This window comes from Pithys albifrons, chromosome 1, assembly GCF_047495875.1.
Source record: "Pithys albifrons albifrons isolate INPA30051 chromosome 1, PitAlb_v1, whole genome shotgun sequence".
Classification (NCBI taxonomy): Eukaryota; Metazoa; Chordata; class Aves; order Passeriformes; family Thamnophilidae; genus Pithys; species Pithys albifrons.
The window spans coordinates 69,352,726-69,374,500 of record NC_092458.1 but is presented as its reverse complement, the minus strand read 5'-3'; the positions used below and the strand labels follow the sequence as shown (position 1 = coordinate 69,374,500).

The window sequence follows — 21,775 nt, the reverse complement described above, 5'->3', positions numbered from 1 at the left end:
AAATCCCAAATCCACTTCCAAAAACTTTTATAAGGTGCAATAATTTGACTACAGCGCCCATCTTGTAGGCACATGCACTAAATTCCTCTCTGAACCCTTGCCAAATCACTTCAGGGACAAACAGAAGTGGGATATTTACTTTTATTCCATGGCACTTTCCTTATAGCCAATATAACTGGTATTTTGCTTTACACATGTGAACCAAGGAATATCCAGTTTCAAATAAATTTACTATTGCTGCCTGCAGCATAATGAACAGATTCAAAGAAAACAAAAACCCACAGATACCACCTTCTGACTTGCACACTAGGAAAGCAAATAAAATCCCTCACAGTGGACTTGAAGACAACGTCAAGATTCCTGCAGTATGTATAACTTGGTAGCAATTTCAAAGGTTTTATTAGAAGTGTTTATAAACCAGATTAAAACTTTGGCTCTTGGAAAGTTTGTTGAGCTTCTTAAAGACAGCCTGGCTATTAAAAGAGTAACAATAATGATTTACTACATATGATGTCTTAAACCTCTATTAAGTAGAATGTAATTGAATGTTTCTACAATATTCATCTAGCCCATTTTGCTGGACTGAGCATTTTTGTATCTTTTTCCTTCTCTCCCTCACTAAGACCCTTTCTCCCTTTGATTCCCACTTTCTCCTCTACTTTCCCACTCCACCTTTCTCCAGACTAATAATCAGCACATATCACAAAAATGTCAAAATGGAAGCAACAGAAGCACTTGTGCAAAAAGGAGATACCATTTCTTCTCTCCGCTATCAAGTACTTCTTTCAGACTTAAGAGAATCTATTACATGTTCTAGCACACAACCATGCCCTTCCATGGAGAGTTGGTTGAGTGTGCATCTTCCTAGATGATGGGCCATTTGCCTGCCCCTTTTGTCTTCTCTGGGGGAAAAAAGCAGGAGAGATCAGATCTCTGCATAAAAATTAAACAGAGCTTAGACTCTTCACCGTATGTTTCTACACTAAAGTGGTACACTACACATTTCCTCTTCCCTGCACCGACCCAACAGACCATGGACCTGTAATGGGGCGGCTTTGTTTGTTTTGCCTTTTATGTAAAATACTTTAAAACTTTAATGAAGAGCAACAGCAGCTTCTGTTAACAAGTATGGTGGTGACCAAAAGCACTAATGGAAGAAAACATAAATCAAGGACTAAATATAAACTAAATACAAGGTTTATAAAGTTTCACTTTTTTCTCTCCTCTCAAAGACTTTACACTTCTAATCCAGTAGAAGTGACCCAAGTCAACAGAAACAGAGGTCCTGACGTTAAAAGGATATAATTTGGAGGAAGGAAGTTCCAGCTTAAGACCTGATTGGCTAGTGCAAGATAACGCTGAAACACTGAAGACATCTGAGCATTGAGGTTTTCACGTCTGCTGAATTCCTGAAGTACCTCTACTGTGAGCATGAAGATCTGCCGCAGATCGTCCTCCTATAGTCAGGACGAACACAATATATTGAGTATCTCAGTCATTAATTGAATGCTGATTAAAAAGAAATACTTTTCTAAAGAGAAAATAATTTTCTGGTTTCACTCTTTTTCATTACAATACAGAAAATATTCTGAAGTTGTCAATAAGAACCCTTTCCTTTTGTCAAAATCAATTGATTATGTTTGCAAAGACTATGAAAAAAAATCCCTTCACATAAATGCTAGTTGTTAAAAGATAAAAAAACTATATGTTTTAATAACTGGTAGAGAAAAGAGTTGGTCTTTGGCATGAAAAAAAGTTGGTAAGTTGTTCCATAACAGTCAGTTTAAAGCAATGGCTTCACAAAAACATTTCTGACTGGCCAAACAATACATCTGAGACAACCAGACTACACCATCTGCAATAATATTTTTAAATACATACATAGCTCTCCTTGGCTTTAAACCAAAGCTATATTTAAGACTATCATTGTTCCACAGAGTATTCGTTTTGTTTGCAATTGGTAGCCAAGGAATTAAAGAACCCAACTGCATAAAGATCTGTAGCTCTACATTCATAAAATGGGCACAAAGGGATTGCACCTTTTTGACACAAGTTTTTAAACAACACATTATCAATTTTCCTGAAGTATCCAGTATCTGCATTTATAGCATTTGTCCTATTAAATGCTTTTAGGCATACAGTGCACCTGAATGCACCCGGCACAAGTCCTTCTGCTTCTCAATGTTTAGATTTTAGAAAGAGAGGTAGAATATATCAATACAGAACTAGTTTACCTGAAATATACGTTTACAGTTACCATGGAACTCCATGCTTAGTCCAATGTTGCTGGTTTTACTTGAACTTGAGAACTCGCTCAACAACGCCGTTAGAATGGAACAGGCCAAAGTTTGCTATAAAAAAAATAAGGGGGGATAATATAACTAAAAGATGTCCAATAATGCAATTCCACCTACAGTTTCCTTCAGTTCTTTTATCAGCATTTTAATATGACTTACTTCAGATCCTTCTACTACAAACTAGAACAAGTCAAAATTTCAGGAATATAGATCCTTGGATGAACCACATCTGGAATCATCAGGGCTCCATCCTTACAAAAGAAACTCAAGTATTTGAGCAGTATCAAAACTGGCTACTGTGCAATCATCACTATGAAAGAGAAACCAACTTACTGCAAACCATTTCTCACCCTTGCTGTTTACTTACTCTCCCTGTGCACAGGGCTTTACAGGTATTAGTTTCAGGGAAAATTCACTTTCCACTTATTTCTATTGATCTAATAGTTCAGGTCATGTCACTCTGAAGTGTGTTTTGGCCCTTCTTTGTATCTGCTACATTTACCATGTTGGTATTTGATCAGAATTAAATTTGAAGCACCAAAAGTGATAAAAGTTTGTCACAAACAACACTTGCAATACACCATCTACAACATCTCTTCCCTCTCCCCCCATCAGAAGAAATTAGGAGAGGAATCCACAGAAAGCTCTGATGTTTGAAAGGTCTTGGATACTTCCCTCCAAAGCAAAACATACACAAGGCTCAGAAATAACCTTTAAAACTACTCTATTAAAATTATGTCTCTGTAGCAATATAAAAATTGGTGAGAAAAAGGCACATTAATTTCAGAGAGACAGATGCATGAAGACTGAAGGTTTAAGTATCCTTTTCGTTCTCAAAATCTAAGGTAAGGTAAATCAAATGCTTATCCTAAAACACAACTTAAAAGTCAACTTTCTTTATGAAAGACACAACTCTAGCCTTTGTTGCTGTTCGCTGAAACATAAAAAAAGCTTTTTTTCCTGATGCCAAAGGCCAGTAATCATCATCACCAGTTTTAATATCTTTTAACTGGTCCTTGCACACAAAAGGGAGGTAAGTATTGCACAGTGGAGATGCAAGCAGTGCTTCAGAAGTGTGCCATACGCTATTGTAACAAGCACAATACAAAGTGTATACCATGAAATGAAACCACTTTTTTGGTTAAAGAGATGTTCTTAACAAAAACCTTCACAATTACTGGCTATCCTCCCAGACTGTTTGGAGCCAAGGTGCTAGGGATGGACAGAGGGGTAGGAATTGTTAAAGGGTCATGCATGCCAGCAAGTGTCCAGGGGTTAAACAGAAATATGCACACTACCTCTGAACACCCGAAAGATTAAAGTGGAGATGATACTATTTATGCAAGCTCATACAACAGCTGAGACCAGTGCCATCCACCCACCAACTGCAACATCTTTGTTCAGAAATGCCTCTGAAGTCAGTACCTTGACCCTCCCATGCAACTAGTTATCTTAGCCAGTATACACTAAAGTAACATTCTTACTTGCAAAATAAGTCCCAGACAGATCAAACATAAAGGCTTCATGATAGTATCTGCATTTTCTCTTCTACTACGCAATAAAGCTGCATCAGTACAGCAGACCAGCATATTGCTGATCAGTCGCTAAGTACAAGCCTTACCATTTTAAAGAAATAACTGTTTATTTCAAGTGGACTATTTCTCATCTATAGTCACCTGTCAAATGACACATAAGATAAAAGCAATGATTAGTCAGTGAAAAACAGCATCATGCTTTAAACTACTCCAGTAAAAGCACAACTTTGTCAGTTCCACACTGCAAGTATTTCTAATTAGTTCAAACATTTCAACATTTTATTTCCAAATTTCTGTGTAAGATATTTACACAATAAATATTTCTTATCAAGAGGAAATACTTATTTTACCTAACATTAAGAAAAAAAAATCAGTGTAGACTAGTATTGAGTTTTAAATCCAGCATTAGAAGTTTCATATGAAAAGAATTAACCTGGATTAAAAAAAAACAAAAAACAAACCAAACAAACAAAAACCTAAAAAACCCTGAAGTTTGACTTTAGAACAATGCTCCAGATAAAAATAAAAGTTTTTAAAGAAATAATGCAAAGTTGCCAGAGATCACTGTTCACTTTAATTACATGCCAGGAGGGGCAGAGGTCTCACAAGACTCTCTAAGCAGTTTAAAATACAGGCTTTTATTTGATGCTTAAATTACTGACACATTTTTAAGCTCAATGCAGCCATGACATAAGGACATCATTAGCTGTAATTACAAATCTGTACACTCTGATGTTCTATGACATGCCCTGACTACCAGGTGGTATCAGTGGCTCCAATGACCTGGGTAAAGCTAAGCTGCCTCTGTGTTAGCATGCAAAGATCTTCACACCAAGCCACCATCCAGACCACCACAGGACAAGCAGGGCAGGGATGCAGATTACACATCACTTGCAGTTGGTTGCCAATTACTGGAAAATCATTCAGTAAGTTTTAATGACAGGTAAGGAGCAATAGGAAAAAAAATATGTGTTCCCATCATGATTGCAAACAGACAATATTAGTTAAAATAACAGATACTTTCTCCTTCCTTTTTCTCCAGTCTGTTTACATGTATATAATAATTTATCCCTTCCCTTTAGAAAGTAACCACTTACTGCATGACACAAGTGTGTTCCAGCTTTTTGGTGTGCTTTTCTCACAATTCCAGTAAGAAACTTAAATGGAAGGTTTAATTTTATGACTGATGGTAGACATCTCTTCAAAGGTGAAAAGAGCAATGGATGCAGCTAGGCTGACTGAATCTGCTAAAAGCCCAGTAAAGCAGCTTGAGCAGTGACCTGCCCCCCTAATTTCAGTGAGAGCTATTTCAGATAGTTCTGAGACATCAGGACCTGCTTATGATTATGAGCATGACAGGAGAAGTGTAATGTTACTAGAGATTTACACACTTTATTCCCCTCAGCACCCTGGTTCACAGCAAACACCAGGGCACAATCCACCTCTCTGCTCTCCTCCCTCCCACTGAAGGTCCAACATGCCATGAACCTCCTCAGCTTGGTATTTCAATACCTGGTGTGCAAATCCTGCTCCATTTCTCCTCCATCCCAAGGGCACTGTGTGCAATATGTGCACATCCATGAGATACTGTCACCATTGCACCTGTGATTACCTCTCACATCCATGAGGAACTGCAAGCACTCCCATATATCCAGGGCACCAGAGAAGGAGAAGACCAAAGAGAAGATACTGGCCAGTAATTTAAAATTTACTGCAACAACAGGCTGAGACAAGATGGCTTGAACTGGTTTCCTAGAAGGCAGGTGCCAGCCTCCGTGAGTTCAGCTTTCAGACAAGAGCAAAGGAACAGATCAAGACCTGTAGCCAGTCCTTGCAATGTCAAGCACTCACATAGTTATGCAAAACTATCACTGCTTCCCAAAATTGCTGTAAGGCTGCGGGGATTTACACAGACTACTGTGCACAGCAGTAAGACTGCCATTTTCTTTTGAATATTAACCAACTATTATCTTAAAAGAACACATGGTCTGCCATCTATTAAACTCTCCTGAATACACAGTAATACTTCAGTACACTTCACTAAAAATAAAATTTATCTTTCATAAACTAACTTAACTCAAGGTTAATAACTAATATTTTGAATTACATTTTTTAATTTAATGTTTGGTGTGAAGACACTAAGTATGTCAACCAAATACTATTAGAAGAAAGGATTTAAAAAACAACTATTTCAGAGGAACCAATACTGGTGTGATCTATGAACTAAAATTACTTCCTCTTACACATAAGAAAAATGAATGCACATAATACATATAAAATTCTAGGGTGGAGTGGTTCTTTTGTTGGTTTGGGGGTTTTTGTTGAGGTTTTTGCCATGCCACAGAAGAGATCAACAATCCAACTTAGTAATACCATACAATAATAAGCAGAAAATGCATGTGACTCTGGGCATCATATTAAAAGCCAGATCTGAAAGTCTATTGTGTAGCAATGCCATTAACTTCATACCAGTAAGAGTACACCTCTGAACCTAGTTTGACTCACTTGCTAGCAATTTCACTAGTTCTGCCACAAGTACATACCCAAACAACAACCCCAGCTAACAAAATAAAATCCTCCTCTTGTTCAGAGCGGATTGCCTCTGAGAATAGTTTGGCACTCACCCCAGTTAGCTTTATTACCAGGAATAAACTTTATGAAAGATCGCTGTACATAAAATAGACTCTCAGCTGCTCAAACAGAAGATCAATGGGACTTGTGATAAGAGATTAACTTGGCAATCAGACACCCAGCGGTAACACTGTTTTAGTGATTTTCTTTTTAAATTGCTCTAATAAAACACAGACACTACAGAAAGACTGTGCAACATTTTAACAGTAAACAACAATTATATATCATTCATAAAACTCAGATGCAAAAGGTAAATGCAACTTATTCCTCCAAATGGAATGTCCCCTATAAAAAAAAGTTAAACCCATAATGTTTGAAGGGATTTCACACTTGTGCCTGGGCTGCCCGTGGAATAAATGAGCTGCTTTATTTGAGGGTAGTTAGGTTACAAAGCATCTGAAAGGAGGAGTTCAAATACAGCTTAGGAAAAAATGGACACATGGTACACCAGCTCTGAGGCAGAAAAGCCAACAAAGCCGAATAAACTACAGCACCACAATGCTTTCTTCTGGTGTGAAATTCAGAGCAGAGACACAACTAGCTTGTCAGAGATTTGATTAAATAATTCATTTTACTGCAAAAACTAAACTACCATGCAAGGCTTTCTGGAAGTGTCATTTATACCTACAGAAAAAGCAGTGAGCATATTTAAAAGAATGAAGGTCTTGCCCAAACAGAACAAATCCTAGTATCTACCATCACATTAGATCATTACAAGCCTGAATATGCATTGAGGGGACCTTTTGTCTCTCCCTGTACAATTGAAACTCTGTTACTGAAACAAATGGAAAGCCAAGAGAAGCATGTAATAATACCCTGAACTACCTAAGCTTAACTTGCACCAGAGCAGGAAGAATCAAAGATTAAATCTGTTGGAGGTAGAATTTGCTGTGTTGTTCCGAGGTGATGGAGTTCTGTAATGAGAATGTGTCAAAAGCCATATACCAAATAAATTGTTCAAAGCAAGGCTTTCTTTATAAAGGCAGTAATATACTTCTTCCCTAACTTCCTTGAATAAGCACAGCTGTATTTGCTAGCATTTTCAGACCATCTAAATCTCCAGAATGTCACATGCAATTCCAAATGGAAAGATTAAACACGATGGCCAGAGAGCCAAAAGAAATATCATTATGTACACAGAGTAACTGGGGCCACTCCAGGTTTTATATTTGTGAGTATTGCAAGGTGGGTGTGGGACCCAGGAGCTGAAGTAGTGGTTCCAATCAAAGAAAATTAGAATATACCCTGAAGAAAGGTAAGCAAGCACTGAATTTTATCTGTTTGTTCCTTCCCAAATGAGCCAACTGGTGGAAAAAAGCTGTGGAGCAGGGACAGGATGATAGGAATAGGACCCACAGCTGCAGTTCTGTGCTGTCAGCAGTAAGAGACTGGCTAGGCAGTGCACTCCTTTCCTCCCATTCCTTCTCTGCCACTGTGTAAAGACAGACGAGCAGTGTCAGGTTAACACACCGCAGCTACAGCAGCACAACAGGGGAGACCTTGCTTCCCCTCCCGGGGAGCAATCAGACAAACTAAGGGGAATCCTCAAGGATGAATTGAGGAAAGAGAAAATCAATTCCTCTGCAATCACTGGGGGCCCGAGGAAGATAATCTTGTGGCATGTAAAGCATGCAGGCTTTGGCCAAAGAGTAAGGGGAAGTAGCAGCTTCTACTAATAAATGGAAGAGGTTGCAGGAGCATAGGGTGTAAAACATACTTTTCTTTGTTTCTCTGAGGACAGGTGAAGTTTTGAAGCAGAAATCAGGAGGAGAAAAAAAAAGTAATCTCATAAATAAGTGAAGGTCTGAAAACCATTTATCTAGAGGTAACATATCCCTCTCCAGGTTCTTCTCTGAAAGGCACCAGTTGAATCTTCACTCCTACAAGAGTTGCATGAACAATTACCAGACTTTAAATTAAATTCAAAATCATGAATAGTAAGACTAGCCATGCAGCTTTGCCATCAGTATCACCCAGGTTTAAATATACACCATCCTGACAAGTGCTCTTTGATGGGCAGGTGTTCTCCTTCCCTCCAATTTTCTGAGTACTCATTCCTGGTCTTCCTTGCCTGCCTCTGCCTGCTATACTGCCAGGTATGTCAATAAACTGGCACATGGCTGTGCTCCACATCAGATCTGCCTAGAGGAAAAAATAAGAGTTTGTGAGGGAGAAGGCTGGCTGTTTTTAAGCAAACTCCACAAAGATCCAGTTTATTACAGAACACATGTATCTGATGGCAGTACCTCTGGGAGGAAGAAGAACTAAAGACTGAGCAGCTAAGGTCAACAAACATCTTCAAAAGGCTTATTCCCTCAAGCCTGTTTATCTGTGTCACCACAGTAAGGAAAGAAACACAGGTGTAACACATGGAAAGGCATAATGTCTTCTTTCCCAGTGAGTCTCTGAGGTCACAGGTGAGGGACTCCACAGGTACACATCTCATAAGATGGCAAAACTGAGGAAACGAGGAGTCCTGGATGCCACACATCAAACAGAGGATGCACATCTCTCCACTGCAATACATCTTCTCACTTCCCAACCCTTTCTTTGCAACTGTGGCTCTAGGATAAATTCTAATACTGGGAGCTATCAATTTCTAATATTAAAGTTATAAAGGAACTAAGCTGAAGTCTTGCTGTACTGCATCTCTGGCAAAGCAGGCTCTCTTTCAACAGAAAAATATGAAAACTGCAAAAAGAACCCTGGTTAATACAACTACTAAAAAATACTTATGTTTTAAAGTTCTCTTACATTCCTACTACTGTGTTTTAACCTCATACTTGCAATAGTTTCTGGATCCCTAAAATTCCCCAACCAATCTTAAACACACTAACTTAGGCTTTCATAGAGCATTTGTCAGCATGAAGTAACAGCTTAAATATCCTGGTTTACCATCTGGTTTTTATACTCAACATGTCTCAAGGGCAGTGAGGTTCATAGGACAAGGTAATAATTTTATTAGACCAGAAGATACAGCTTGGGAGGGAATAAGGTATTTTTTTGTCAAAATAATTAAAGTCAGGAGAGCCTCTCCAAATCCTACCCTACCACATGAGACAGCAACAGCTAGACAGGGTTCCATAAGTAACATTTCTTTTAAAGAATAGAAATAAGAACCATAAATGCTAAATAAATACATAACCAGTTATCCATGCAGCCATTATAATGGATAGATTAATCTCAGTGAAGATGAATGCCTACAGTTCTGCTTATCAGTATTTCCCACTACTCACATGAAATCCATTCACAGTACATCCCCCAGAATGTTTAGGTAACCTGAAGGATCTGGATCTTCTCTCTAGCCCAGCTATGACACTGGGAAACAGAACAACAGATCTATGAATTTTAAAAGAGAAGGAACTGTCAGGATTCTAGAGCTATTCGAGCAAGTCATGACAATTCTTCCACATACAAAAAGAAATGTAGGATTTGGATATGGAGCTTTATTTTAGAACACATTCAACTATATGCATTGTAAATATTAAAAGGTAGTTTCCATTGCTTCTCAGTCCCACGTCAGGTCTACAGCAGCTGGATCCCTCTACATCTGCCTACACATAATCTGGAAGAAACAGTTCAGTTTTAAGCAAAGTCCATCTGACTGTGTTCATATGCAGACCAGATCTTTCTCCTGGGAATCAGTCACCTTAGCTGCCAGCATTCCTGTCCTTCTGGCAGGGATAAAGGACAAATAAAATCCTTCAGCTATGCAAAAGCAGAAAATTCTAACACAAAAAGGCCAAGAAATTGAAGGCATTTATAACTGAGAAGAACTTGGCCCACAAAATTCTCCAAAATCTTGGAATCAGTGATAGAAAACATGTATTTAGCTTTTCAAGACTGGCTCGTGATACTGTGTCTACTGCCAGCAGCTCTGTTCCCCAGAGACGAAGATTTTGAAAACAGATCCTGAAATTGCTGTTGGACGGAGATTATACACTCTCCTTCATAAACAAGAGGATGGCTTTTACTGATGTCACAGGAGAAGCCAGGAAAAACAAAACCAAGAGCTCCAAAGCTAATCCTTGCCCTCACAGAGGACTACTACCTAAACTCAGTTACAATAAATAGGCAGCCAGACTCCAAGTTCACTTCCCTTCTCAGACAAAGGTTTCTTCCATGACATTCATAAAGGACCAAATGGCAGAGAACCAGCAGCAGAAGCCAACGCTCCAGGTTCAAAACCCGGCTCTAACCACACATCCTTCCCATCCCTGTAGTACAACCTCTCCTCAGTGCCCTGTTATTTCCTTAACATGTACACTGTGTTCCACTATTGAAAGATTACTCAATACTAAAGCCATCTTTTTCATCTCCTGATCCCTTTTTTCCTCTCATCACTACTCCTCTCCTTATCTTCCAATTTCAATTTTTTCATTCTAAACATCCATTGCTCTTGCTCACATGTCGGTTTGCCACAACATCCCTTCAAGTTCCATCCTCAAAACACATCCATCTCTAAAGATATCTTTAACTAACACTCAAGAAGTTAAGATATTAAGCACACCACATCCTGCAAAAGGACACAAACAACAGACAATACCATCTACATTCACTACCCTCCTTCTTACTCCGACTATCAAGACTTAATCCTGACAAGATGTTACTGAAAAGTCCCAAATATTTCAGGGAGCAGGACTGTCTAAAGATCACAAAGCTGGTACAGCTGTCTGACAGAATGGGTAGAGGGTGGCAGTGAATGGAAAAAATTAAGTACCTACTTTATTCTTGCAAGGTAATGAAGGGTCAAGAAGCTTCAGAGCCAACAGAGTGGAAAAAGTAAGCAGGAAGCAGGCAAAAGAACACTTTATAAAAAAGGACTTTCTCTCAATTACAAACTGCTGTAGAAAACCATTAGAAAGCTAAGAGCTGCTGACAGCTCTCATTTGAGAGCTTTAAACATTTTTAAATATGAAGTGACCTGCTGCTGACTCCATCTGTTCTTTCTCAGCTGCTGGAGCAAACCTCAGGAAGAAGGTCAGAGGAAACATGGAGCAGAAGTCCAGGGAGGATACAGAAGTGACCAAGAGAATCAACATGGAATTTAGAGGCACAGAGGTATGACAGACTTCTGAAATTTGAGTGTACAAGGAGGCAAGAGTGCACATTACACTACAGGAAAGATGTGCTAAAAAAGTGGAATGGCTCCTTCCACAGCAAGGCACAGAGGGCTGGAAAACATTTGCTGATCTCACCCAACACCTATATCCTAGTCTCCTCTCTGACTTGCATGGGGGCCTGTTTTTATAAATAACTAATACAAACACATCTCTAGAAACACCCATGACAGCACATGACACCATTCTGACCACACATATTGGACCTTGAGAGCAGCACCACTCCCTCAGCTTCACACCATACCCTGGAGCACCATCAGCTGAGACTACAGGGCAGCAAGGCAACTGCATCACTGAGGTCTCACACAGATGAACATGGCTGGATGCTACAGGGACACTAGCCAAAAAAAAAGGTCACCTAGCCATATTTGAAAAGATTGTATTAATTATTTCATAAACCCTTTCCAAGTTGTTACATATTTATGCAAGAGGCATGCCCTGACCTCATTCAGAATGCAGTTGTGGCAGGTACTGTGTTAACACTCTGGTTTTTTGTTGCTTTTTATTACATATGCCAGTCCTGGGCCATACGAAGCTGTGCCAGTACCAGAAAGTTCAGCCAAGTTCAGAAAATTAAAAGAACATTTTTATGAATGAGAACTGGTTTATAATATAAACTCTCATATATACATGAGAGCACGTGCTTATAACCAGTTTGCCAAAGACTAACAACTGTACACTGTGCCACACAGAAAAGAAGCTCCAGCAACATCACGTGCCATTTTTTGCTAGTAAGTCATATGAGTATATCACAATAGAAAATACCATTATATACCCTAGACACTTTTAATACCATTTTTACAACTTGGGCACTAATACTTTGGAAAAACTAGGGGAAAAGTAATACTTGTTTAGATAGGTAGATAAAGGGAAATATAAAACTGAGCCCAACTCAGCCGTGAGCTCAACATGGCTTGTCCTAGCCAGAGCATCTCTGTGATGCACTCTGCCCTGCAGGATGCCTGGGATGATACACCTGGAGCAGGCAGCATTAGCCTGCTGTATGCTGTGGTCAGCACAGAGTGTCTGTACATCAGTGCATGCACAGAATACAACTGCAGAAGTTGAACCATGCAAGAGTTAGTTCAAAGAGGTCTTCTCTGTCAACATCCAGGTTTCTATTTGCTCCACTTTTGTATCTGTATGGAAAAATCCTATTAACTACATGAGTATACACAGTGTCATGAATAAAACTTGAAAACCTCAGTTGTAAAACTCCATTTTAATAACAAGACCATGTTTCCTGGAAAAAAGCATTAACTCAGTTGTTCTAAGCAAATACCTATGTCGAACCAAATTATGCACAACCAAAAGGTTAAAATGGTCTCCTTAAGGTAAATAACTGTGAAATTAAGGTTTATAAGAGTCAATGAAATTTCCATACCCTGGAGGAGTATTACTTGTGCTCAGAGGTGACACACTATTTTTAGGACTATGACATGAGCTGCATTACTTCTAGTACACTTTGATTGAATTTTCAGAGTTAAACATTTGCTGCTCACATCTAATCCAACTGCTGCTCTGAATGCTCAGCAGTGTTATGAGCCAGTTCCCTCAAGATTTTTGTTTGAGAAAAGCTTAAGTTAAAGTGTCAGCATGGAATCTACACACTCTTTGATTTTCATTGGGTAGGAGGAAAAAAAAAATCACCTCTCTTTAATCTCTAGTTACATGCCTCTATTATGACCTATTCTAAACTTATCCCCTGGCATAGCAAACGGAATTTCACTAAATGCATAGATAGATATTGGACACCTTGTTTCCACTTTGAGCTCAGTATCGAAGGTAACACTTACCCCTAGTAGTATGACATTAAATAGAGAGTAAGTTTTGTATTTCCATTCCACATTTTACTTCCTCACACCCCTTTCTCTCCACCTACTTGTCTCCCAGAGAACAGCAGAGGCCTATGCCTCTTGCTCTGTAGCCTATTCCAACAGCTGAGCCTCAGAAGAGTGCAGAATGCACAGATGGAAGTGGAACAGTGTGCACAGAACCTCCCACCTAGTGGAAAACCCTTTTTAGATCTTGCTATTCGATTAAAGAGAACCACAGGAACAACAACAAAAAATCCAAACCAACAAACCAACCCTATAAAACCCCACAAAAAACCCCAAACCCCACATAAAAAAAAATCCCCAAAACAAACCTCAACCCACAACTATGGTGCTTAAATCAGCTATTCAGAAAAACTAAAAATTACAGTCTAATTGTGAACCAAAGAACTACACATACTACCCCCAGTCTCAAAACATTATAAATAATCTCCAGCTTGGTAAATGATTGCTTAATAGCTATCAGCTCAATTGCTAATCAGATAAGTATAAAATATTTTTGAGTTGCTAAGTATATAACAACTTAGGCTGCTGATACAGATTGCTCAAATTTTGAAGAAAAAGAGCGAGTACTCACCACAGTGGGGTTACCGCTGCTGATCAACTGGCTGACTTCATGAAAAATGCTTTTGCAGTCGATTGATTTGTCTAATGATCCCCGTTTCACTATCACCGCTACGGCCAATAAAATCTGCTCCCGCACGTACTTCTGGAGGCTGCAAACAACATTGCACAAACACACCTGCAGGTAATTCTGGACAGCGATGCTCAGAGAAATTTTAAACACATTTCATTTTCAAGTATTTTGTGTGAATGCATAAGAGAAAGCTGACAACTCTACAGAAGTTAACTGCTAAGAATGGAAGACAAATCATTGTTATAATGGTCTTCCACTGCTACCCTGGCAAACAAAAGGATAACCCAGATTTTATGCAGAATCTTACATGCTCAGAGGTATGTTTTCTATACTTACTTAGGCCTTTGTAAGACATAGGTTAGAAGGAATGTTCGCAGTGACTCGATGCTAGTTTTTTCCAAGAGAATCCACTCTCTTACAACTGCTTCCATTATCGCTGTAGCAGCTTGGAAAAGGACATAGTCTACTTTACTAGTTTCTGTGAGGAAAAACAAAGGCAACTTGAGTATCAGAAGACATGCACGTATTCAGCTTGAATGTATTTCCAACAAAAGAAAACAAATGGAATTTACTATTATTTATTAATAAACGGAATTTTATTGCTATGAAAACAAAGAATTTACAACTCAAAAGGGGGAGAAATAATCAGTAACACAATTATCAAATTGCCCAATATGATTTTAGTCAGTGACTTAGGAGAAAAGTTGTCTGTGCTAGGAGGCTGGTTACAACATCAGCAATAAGAATGCTAACACAACTGGAGAACAAAATAAGAAAGATGACAGATTTACTCTCAATATGTTAATTTTAAATACAAGGTAAATACAAGTGATTCGTCTGACGGGTATGTCAGAACTGGAAGTTTCTGTGCTTGCCTTTGAAACCAACAGTATATGAAACTATATGTATTTTACAGATAATAAGGAAAAACAAGTTCACTTACACTTGAAGATAACATTGGTGTTTCATTATCCAAGCAAAAATTTTACAGACTGCTATTTGAAATTTTCTACATCATGTTTAAGCTTCCATAATTATCTTAAGGTTATCAAAATGTAACTTCTGACCACAGGGTAGGAATCATTAGTCCTTATTATCCAAATATGGGTTTATTACATATACAGATGCACTAACGAAAGTATAAAAATATATTCTGGAGAAAGGTAACAGTTTGGGTGACTACAAAGCACAATTTAAAAGAAATGCTGGAATACGAATATAATTTAATGATAATAGAAAGGTACAAAGTCTTTTTTGTTGTTCCTTTGCTTTTAAAAATTCTAACTGGAAATAGCAGGAAGTAACTCAGAAGCAAGATTCAAAACATTCTGAGCTCTGAAGAAAACACAAAAAAACATGCAAAAAAGGTATAGCCACAGGGTGGGAAAAGCATAAAATATGAAATAAAATTCCCAAACAAGAAACAGAATTTGAGCTACAGTAGGTGACCTGCCAGGACTAGAAAAATGGGTTTGTTTGAAAAAACATCAGTCTCAAGATGAAGGGCTTTAAATTGCTCCAAAACAAACTTTCTTCCCCCAATTACACATACACAAATTTATAATATAAATTTCCTTTACATGTAAGTTCTACATCCAAGACGGCAGCTAATTTGCTAAAATACTTCTAAGGAATTCAATGAGGCTCCAAATCTAAACATACAGAGGTAAATATGCTTAGATCAAAATAAACCACCTTTAAATCTACTTAACTTGATTTGGAAAGCTAAAGAACCACTTAACTAAAAGATAAATGTGTATAGCTGATACACACATAAAACCAAACTGAATTAATCCTGCATGGGAATTTTAATTCTGGCATTTGTTAACTTCCAGGTCTTTGGCTTTTCTAACTGTACAAAGCTCACATTAAAAAGAGGATGCTCATAAAAAAGTGATGGAATTTCTCCTTTTCCTCAAGTACTGCAGATGCACAACTGCACTCATCAGCCCCCAGTGTAAGCTTGTAACTAGCCAGAGCACCATCATCCTCTACATGAAGTTACTAAAGAAAGGAAGGACAGGTTTTGGCAGTACATTGAACAGCTCTAAGTTTACAGCAGAAGAACGTAGAGCCTTGGGCTTTTCCTGGGTTCAACTCTAGGTTTTTAAAGAAACGGCAGAGCAGCGGCTGTTCCCTTTCTCGTTATGCTCATCATCTCCTTTACTCTCCCTGTATCATTCACACACTCTTCTTTCCATGAATCACATCAGCATCCTTTTTATCTCTCTCTACCTCCATTCCAGATCCTGTCTTGACCACTTTTTTTGCCTTTTCTTAAAGCCATCTACTTTTTTCCTCTGGTTCCTGCCCATTCTTACCTGCACATATCCCTTCAGTACACTTCTTTTATTCTTCATCATGAACAGCTTGTTTCCATTCCCTGGTTCCTGCTTTCATAATCCCTGCCTCTCCCTTCTCAACTCCCAAGTCTTAACTAGCTGTTCTTTCTGCCCAGACTGTAAAAACAGTGAGGAAGCACAAGGTTTTGTAAAAAGTCTCTCAGTTCCAGGTCTCAGCATCATAATTGCCTACACTTCCAAGAAAAACCTGCCCCACGTGGAAACATGCTGGCTGCATGACTGTGGTAGCAAATGAACAGTTTAAGATATTTCTAGACACTCAAAAGGTGATAAAATCAGCACCATATTCCTTCCAACAGGACCATTTAAGACTTGAAATTTGATTATTCATTTCTGACCAGTGATGAAAATATCACTTAGATGAAAATGATACACCAGGAAAGTTACTTAAGTCTGTTCTTTTGCACACTTGAAATTCTATAAAAATATATGTGAAAATAAAGAGCCTTGATTTTGCTGATTCATAAAGCAAAAAGTGCAACTGCAGTCTTCAGGACCAGATAAAGTACTCCTATAATATATTAAAACCAGAAGAAACCCATTTGTAGAAAAACATTTTGGTTGAGGAGTGGGTGTAGGGAAAGCAGCACACCCTGTTCTATATAACACGGTATAATTTAACAACACAGTAGTAGGCCTGCAATACTGACATCACAATATCCATGAATGCTAAGACTCAATCCTATAAATTTAGAAATAACTGCTAAAAATATTATGGAATGAATTAAGTATGAAAATAATAATATCTTAAATATAGTTCTAATATTTCTCTGCTCATACTGGCAAACTTTGAAAGAAAAGTTGCTTTTTGCGTTGTGCTTTTTGGCATATGTTCTTTTGCACAGATTTCTAGAGCTGAGCGTCAGCTTTCACTGACTGCCTGTCCCCAGCCTTACATCTGGTCACTACAATGGTGCTGGATACATCCTTACTACTCCTGTAATTCTCAGATTATTTAGCTGCCAAACTAACAGGTCTCTACAGCACCTGTAAAAACAGATTTATTTTTAAGACTTGTTACACAACCACATTTACAGCATTTTCATTAAAATCAAAGAAATTTCTGATAAAGGTTGATACCTGGTTATGTCTTTCCTTTCTCCACAGGTATAATCACACAAAATTTCAAATCAATATTGTATTGCTTTTAACAGGTGGGCATAAACTTTAGTTCAAAACCAACCAAACAAAACCCCCACAACAAAACAAAAACCCCAAACAAACAAACAAAACTCACAAAAAAGAAAAGAGTTGTACTGAAGATAGAAACTAAGTAATTGAACTGGGAATACACTCTTGCCATGCAAAATATCAGCACCAATCCAAAATCTGGCAGAAGTGTATAAAATTGCACCTCTGGTTGATTTAATGGGAAGCTCCAAGCCAAGTAATCACACTACTGGCAGTTGTACAAACTCTATGGATTAGACAGTATTACAATAATCATGTCACAAATGAAACCTGAATCTATTAAATCAGTTTAGGAACTTAGCTACATGAAGTTACATCTTGTCAGTTTTGAAGCTGACACTAACAAAACAAAAAAGTGCAGCAATAGGCTAAACCCTCCATTAGGAAAGTACCACTCATCAAAATCAAAACTGATGTTCACACTCCCAGCTGCAAAAGAACAGCACAGTTCCAGTTATAAAAGCATGTACATATCTAACTTCATTTATTAAAACTTACCCAAAATGTGTTTGCAAACAGCAAATGGTGATTTTGATTTTCTAAACGATAAGAATATGTGCTCGGCATGCTGGCGTTGTTCATTATTGACCATGGAAGGTGGTGCCTGAAAGAAAAAAAAAAAAGTAGTTCAAGCACTCAAACCCCATCCTGATTGTAAATATATTAGAGCAATGTCATGAACTTAGAAATATTTGCCTTTTTAAATATCATAACAAAGTAACTCCTGGTGAAACTGCTTGCTCTTTCTCAGTCATAGCCTCTTCTTATATTACATATATATACACACACCACTGTGTATTTACATCATGTGCACATAAGTGTCCATATCAAGACATCAGACCTAGAGTGAATAATTCTACGTATAATGTTCCCAATGATGCTTCTGAAGAATGCTAAAAGTCAGATCTAAATTCAACCCAATCATTTTTCCACTCAAAAATATCACTGCACACCACTAAAGGCTATTACACACACTCAGTCCCGGAAGCAAAGCCCTGTTTTTCCTTCAGCTGTACATTTGTTTTAAAGTATTTAATTGTGTAATAAATTCAAGGGATTAAAAAGTTACTACAAATACGTTCAAAAACACTGTCAGTAACATACTACCCTCTAGTGTTTAATGCTGAAATTGACATCCTGAAGACTGTGAAGAGACAGGTGAGCCCATGTGGGGTTGGCTCCAACCTGCTCACACTCACCCCCTTACAGCCTGGGCACCTCGGCTGCTCAGGCAACAACACCTGCTGCTGCACTGCTGAAAGGCAGCTCCTGGGTGATACCTACCTGCAGATCAGCTCTAGGTAAAGCACAAAATCGGCAATCACCTGGTCTACTGCGAGGTGCCTACGGAGCACAGAGGACAGCTCACTGCCTGCACTGCGGTCTCACCTCATGAAGCAACGGCAAGAATCCCCCCACACTGTCCCACAAGGTAAAAACAACCCCATAGAAGCTATCACCTGCTCACAACACCATGCTGCTCTCACACTACTTCTGCCACTAACAGTCTCTGATTTCTGCTATTTGGGATTTATCTGAACAAACACACAGCACGAGATGCTCCTGCAGCGGATTGATACCACAAACAGGGTAATTGGAACTAAAGCACCTTTGAGAAAGGCACATGTAGAAAGATCACATCCAAACTGCAGAGTTCTGGGCCCCTCAGTTCAGGAAAGATATTGAGGTGCTGGAGCAGGTCCAGAGAAGAGCTGGTGAAGGGACTGGAGTTGGACCAAGGGTTGGACTTGATGATCTCGGAGGTCTTTTCCAACCCAATCAATTCTATGCAGAGCCGGGTCAAGGTGACAGCATAGGTTACTGAATTCCAGCTGAACTTTCAAACTCCAAATTCCAGTCCTGTCCCTAGCAATCTGAGGGCAGTATAAGTGCCACATCATTTGGATTTTTACCCACTGCTTTGGGAATAAAAACACAAAGATCTTAGCATAAAGGCCAAGGTTTGTAACATAAGTGAAATATTTTCCAGTAAGTAAAACATATCAAATCTGATTTACTTCTTTCATCCCTGACAGAACACAAGATGACAGAAGGTTCACGTATGAGCCAATAACACCAGAGATTACAATTTAATAATCTGAGTAAGTGAAGCAAGAGCAGGCTGCTGATCCTTTGTTGAAGGGGGTCCTTACACAGCAAATTTCTGACTCTCACAGCTTTTCCCGTGCAGATATGAAGAATGCCTCAGAAGAGAGCAAAAGAAGTAGTGGAGGAAAGCAGCTGCAAAAAAGCCTCATGGGTGCAGAATAAATGCTCTGTCCCTTCATAAACCTGCTCTGCTCTACAGCCAGTGTGGGTGTAGGACCTCCCTGGACAGTGATTTGAACCTGAGCAGGACAGCTCTTACCAGCCCTGGGGACAAGATCACAGTGTTTATTCCAGGCAGCAGTTCAGTGTTAGGCTCTGCACACGCACAGTCATAGACTTTTCTTTCAGCACCAGTTATCATTTAAAGTGCATTTCATCTACAGCCTCTGGTGCTGTACAATGTCTTGGAATTCCCTGAAGTCTCAAGGAACATATAGCTCATGAGAACTAAGAATCAAATTTCTTGAAACAAGTGAACTATTTTAGTAACTCTCTGCTACCAAAAGGAGAAGTTCTACTCCTGTCTTGTTCTTACCTGTGTGGTCTTGTTACCTCTTTGCATGATCCCTTCTATCAACCAGCCCACAAAAAAACCCCCAAACAACAAAGGGGGAAAGGGGAATGCAGGGGCAAGGGGAACAAACACTCTTTTGTAACTTAAATAAACATCAAAAAGACAGACAAGTGACAGTGCAAGAATGGGGAGAAAAGGAGTGGAGCTCACAACTTCACAACCCTGCAGCCTTGTGAAGCCTCACTAATTACAGCCATGTTAGATGGAATCCTTTGGGTGTGACAAAGCAAAACGTTTTTCAAATTTGGGGTCATTTATATTCACATTCTTAAAGCAAGAAGACCAGATCAAGGCTACCTGATCTTGAAGTAACTTTGCATTAACATTTGTCACAGAATCACAGACTATTCTGAGTTGGAAGGAACCCACAAGGATCATCAAGTCCAACTCTTAAGTCAATGGTCCACACAGGGGATTGAACCCATGACTTTGTGTTGTAGTTTGGGATTATTATGTAAATTCTCTCCCCTGCCACTAACTGCCCATGCCAGCAGTTAACAAAAAGTAGTTAACTGTTGATCACTTGGGTGGGGGCAGGTTTGTCTCTTGTTTTTGGGGACATTATTCCATTCTTAGCTCGGTGGAACGCGGGAGCAGTGGCTGCCGAGGAGGGAAGCTGCTCTGCTGGCTACTGCTAGGGCTTCTGGCTGAGACGTTGTTTTTCTCCTCGCCGCGGCTGTTTCTCCTGGTTCCTGCATCTGGGAAGGCAGTTAAATGCCTCCCTGACATCCGATCCCGCCAGATCTCGGAAGCTAAGCAGGGTCAGCCCCGGATTAGTACTTGGATGGGAGACCTCCTGGGAAATGCCGAGTGCTGTAGGTTCTAGTCCTGAGGACTTCACTGTCACTGTCCAAGCTCGCTCGGCCGTGGCAGATGGACCTCAGGACTGAAACGGTGGGGCCAGTTCTGCACACGCTGTGCCTCACCTAAAATCCACTGCGCAGGCTGGAAGGGCACACCCACGTGGGGAGAGCCCTTCCCAAATCTTCGTTCGAAGATGAGCCAAACATACACACGCATCTGGGATCCCGGGCCCCTGTTCCAGCCTCACCACCGCCTGCACCGTCACGGCCTGCCCGCCCCGGCTGGGGCAGTGACCCGGGAGACAGAGGTGTGCAGCTGCTTTTGCAGGACACGTGGTGGTTTCCCACTTTCAGCTTTCTTTTTCCTTCATCTGGGACAAGAGACACAGAGTTCATCTGGGAGCTCATCACTCGTCTGTCTCGCTGGAGAGGGACTGGAAAACTCACTCTGCAACCAGCCGGACTGTGACATTGACACTGCTTAAGTATAACTTTCCTCCCGGAGGAAAACCTGCTGGGTTTTGTTGTTTTTTTTTCTTTCTTTCTCTTGTGGTGTTGGGGAAGCGGTTTGCACTAGTCTGTTTATATATAGCAGTTAAGAACAGTTATCCTTCTTATATTAAAATTCCTTTTTCTTAAATTTGATAAAGAGTGGCGTGATTATTGTGGAGAAGGCCCCC

The 21,775-nt window shown here is 39.5% G+C and overlaps 1 protein-coding gene across 2 annotated transcripts in view; it reads right to left on the bottom strand.

Moving 5' to 3' along the window:
• XPO4 (exportin 4) overlaps nucleotides 1-21,775 on the bottom strand; it is an 81,149-nt gene that overhangs the window by 41,549 nt on the left and 17,825 nt on the right. The window contains exons 2-6 of one of the 2 annotated variants that reach the window (XM_071554158.1): nucleotides 18,108-18,213; nucleotides 14,392-14,533; nucleotides 13,996-14,134; nucleotides 2,235-2,351; nucleotides 1,304-1,457 (exon numbers count right to left, since the gene is read on the bottom strand). In XM_071554158.1, the coding sequence (XP_071410259.1) occupies nucleotides 1,304-1,457; nucleotides 2,235-2,351; nucleotides 13,996-14,134; nucleotides 14,392-14,533; nucleotides 18,108-18,213 (658 nt within the window). The remainder of the gene's footprint in view (nucleotides 1-1,303; nucleotides 1,458-2,234; nucleotides 2,352-13,995; nucleotides 14,135-14,391; nucleotides 14,534-18,107; nucleotides 18,214-21,775) is intronic. The other variant, XM_071554168.1, reaches the window with a different exon arrangement.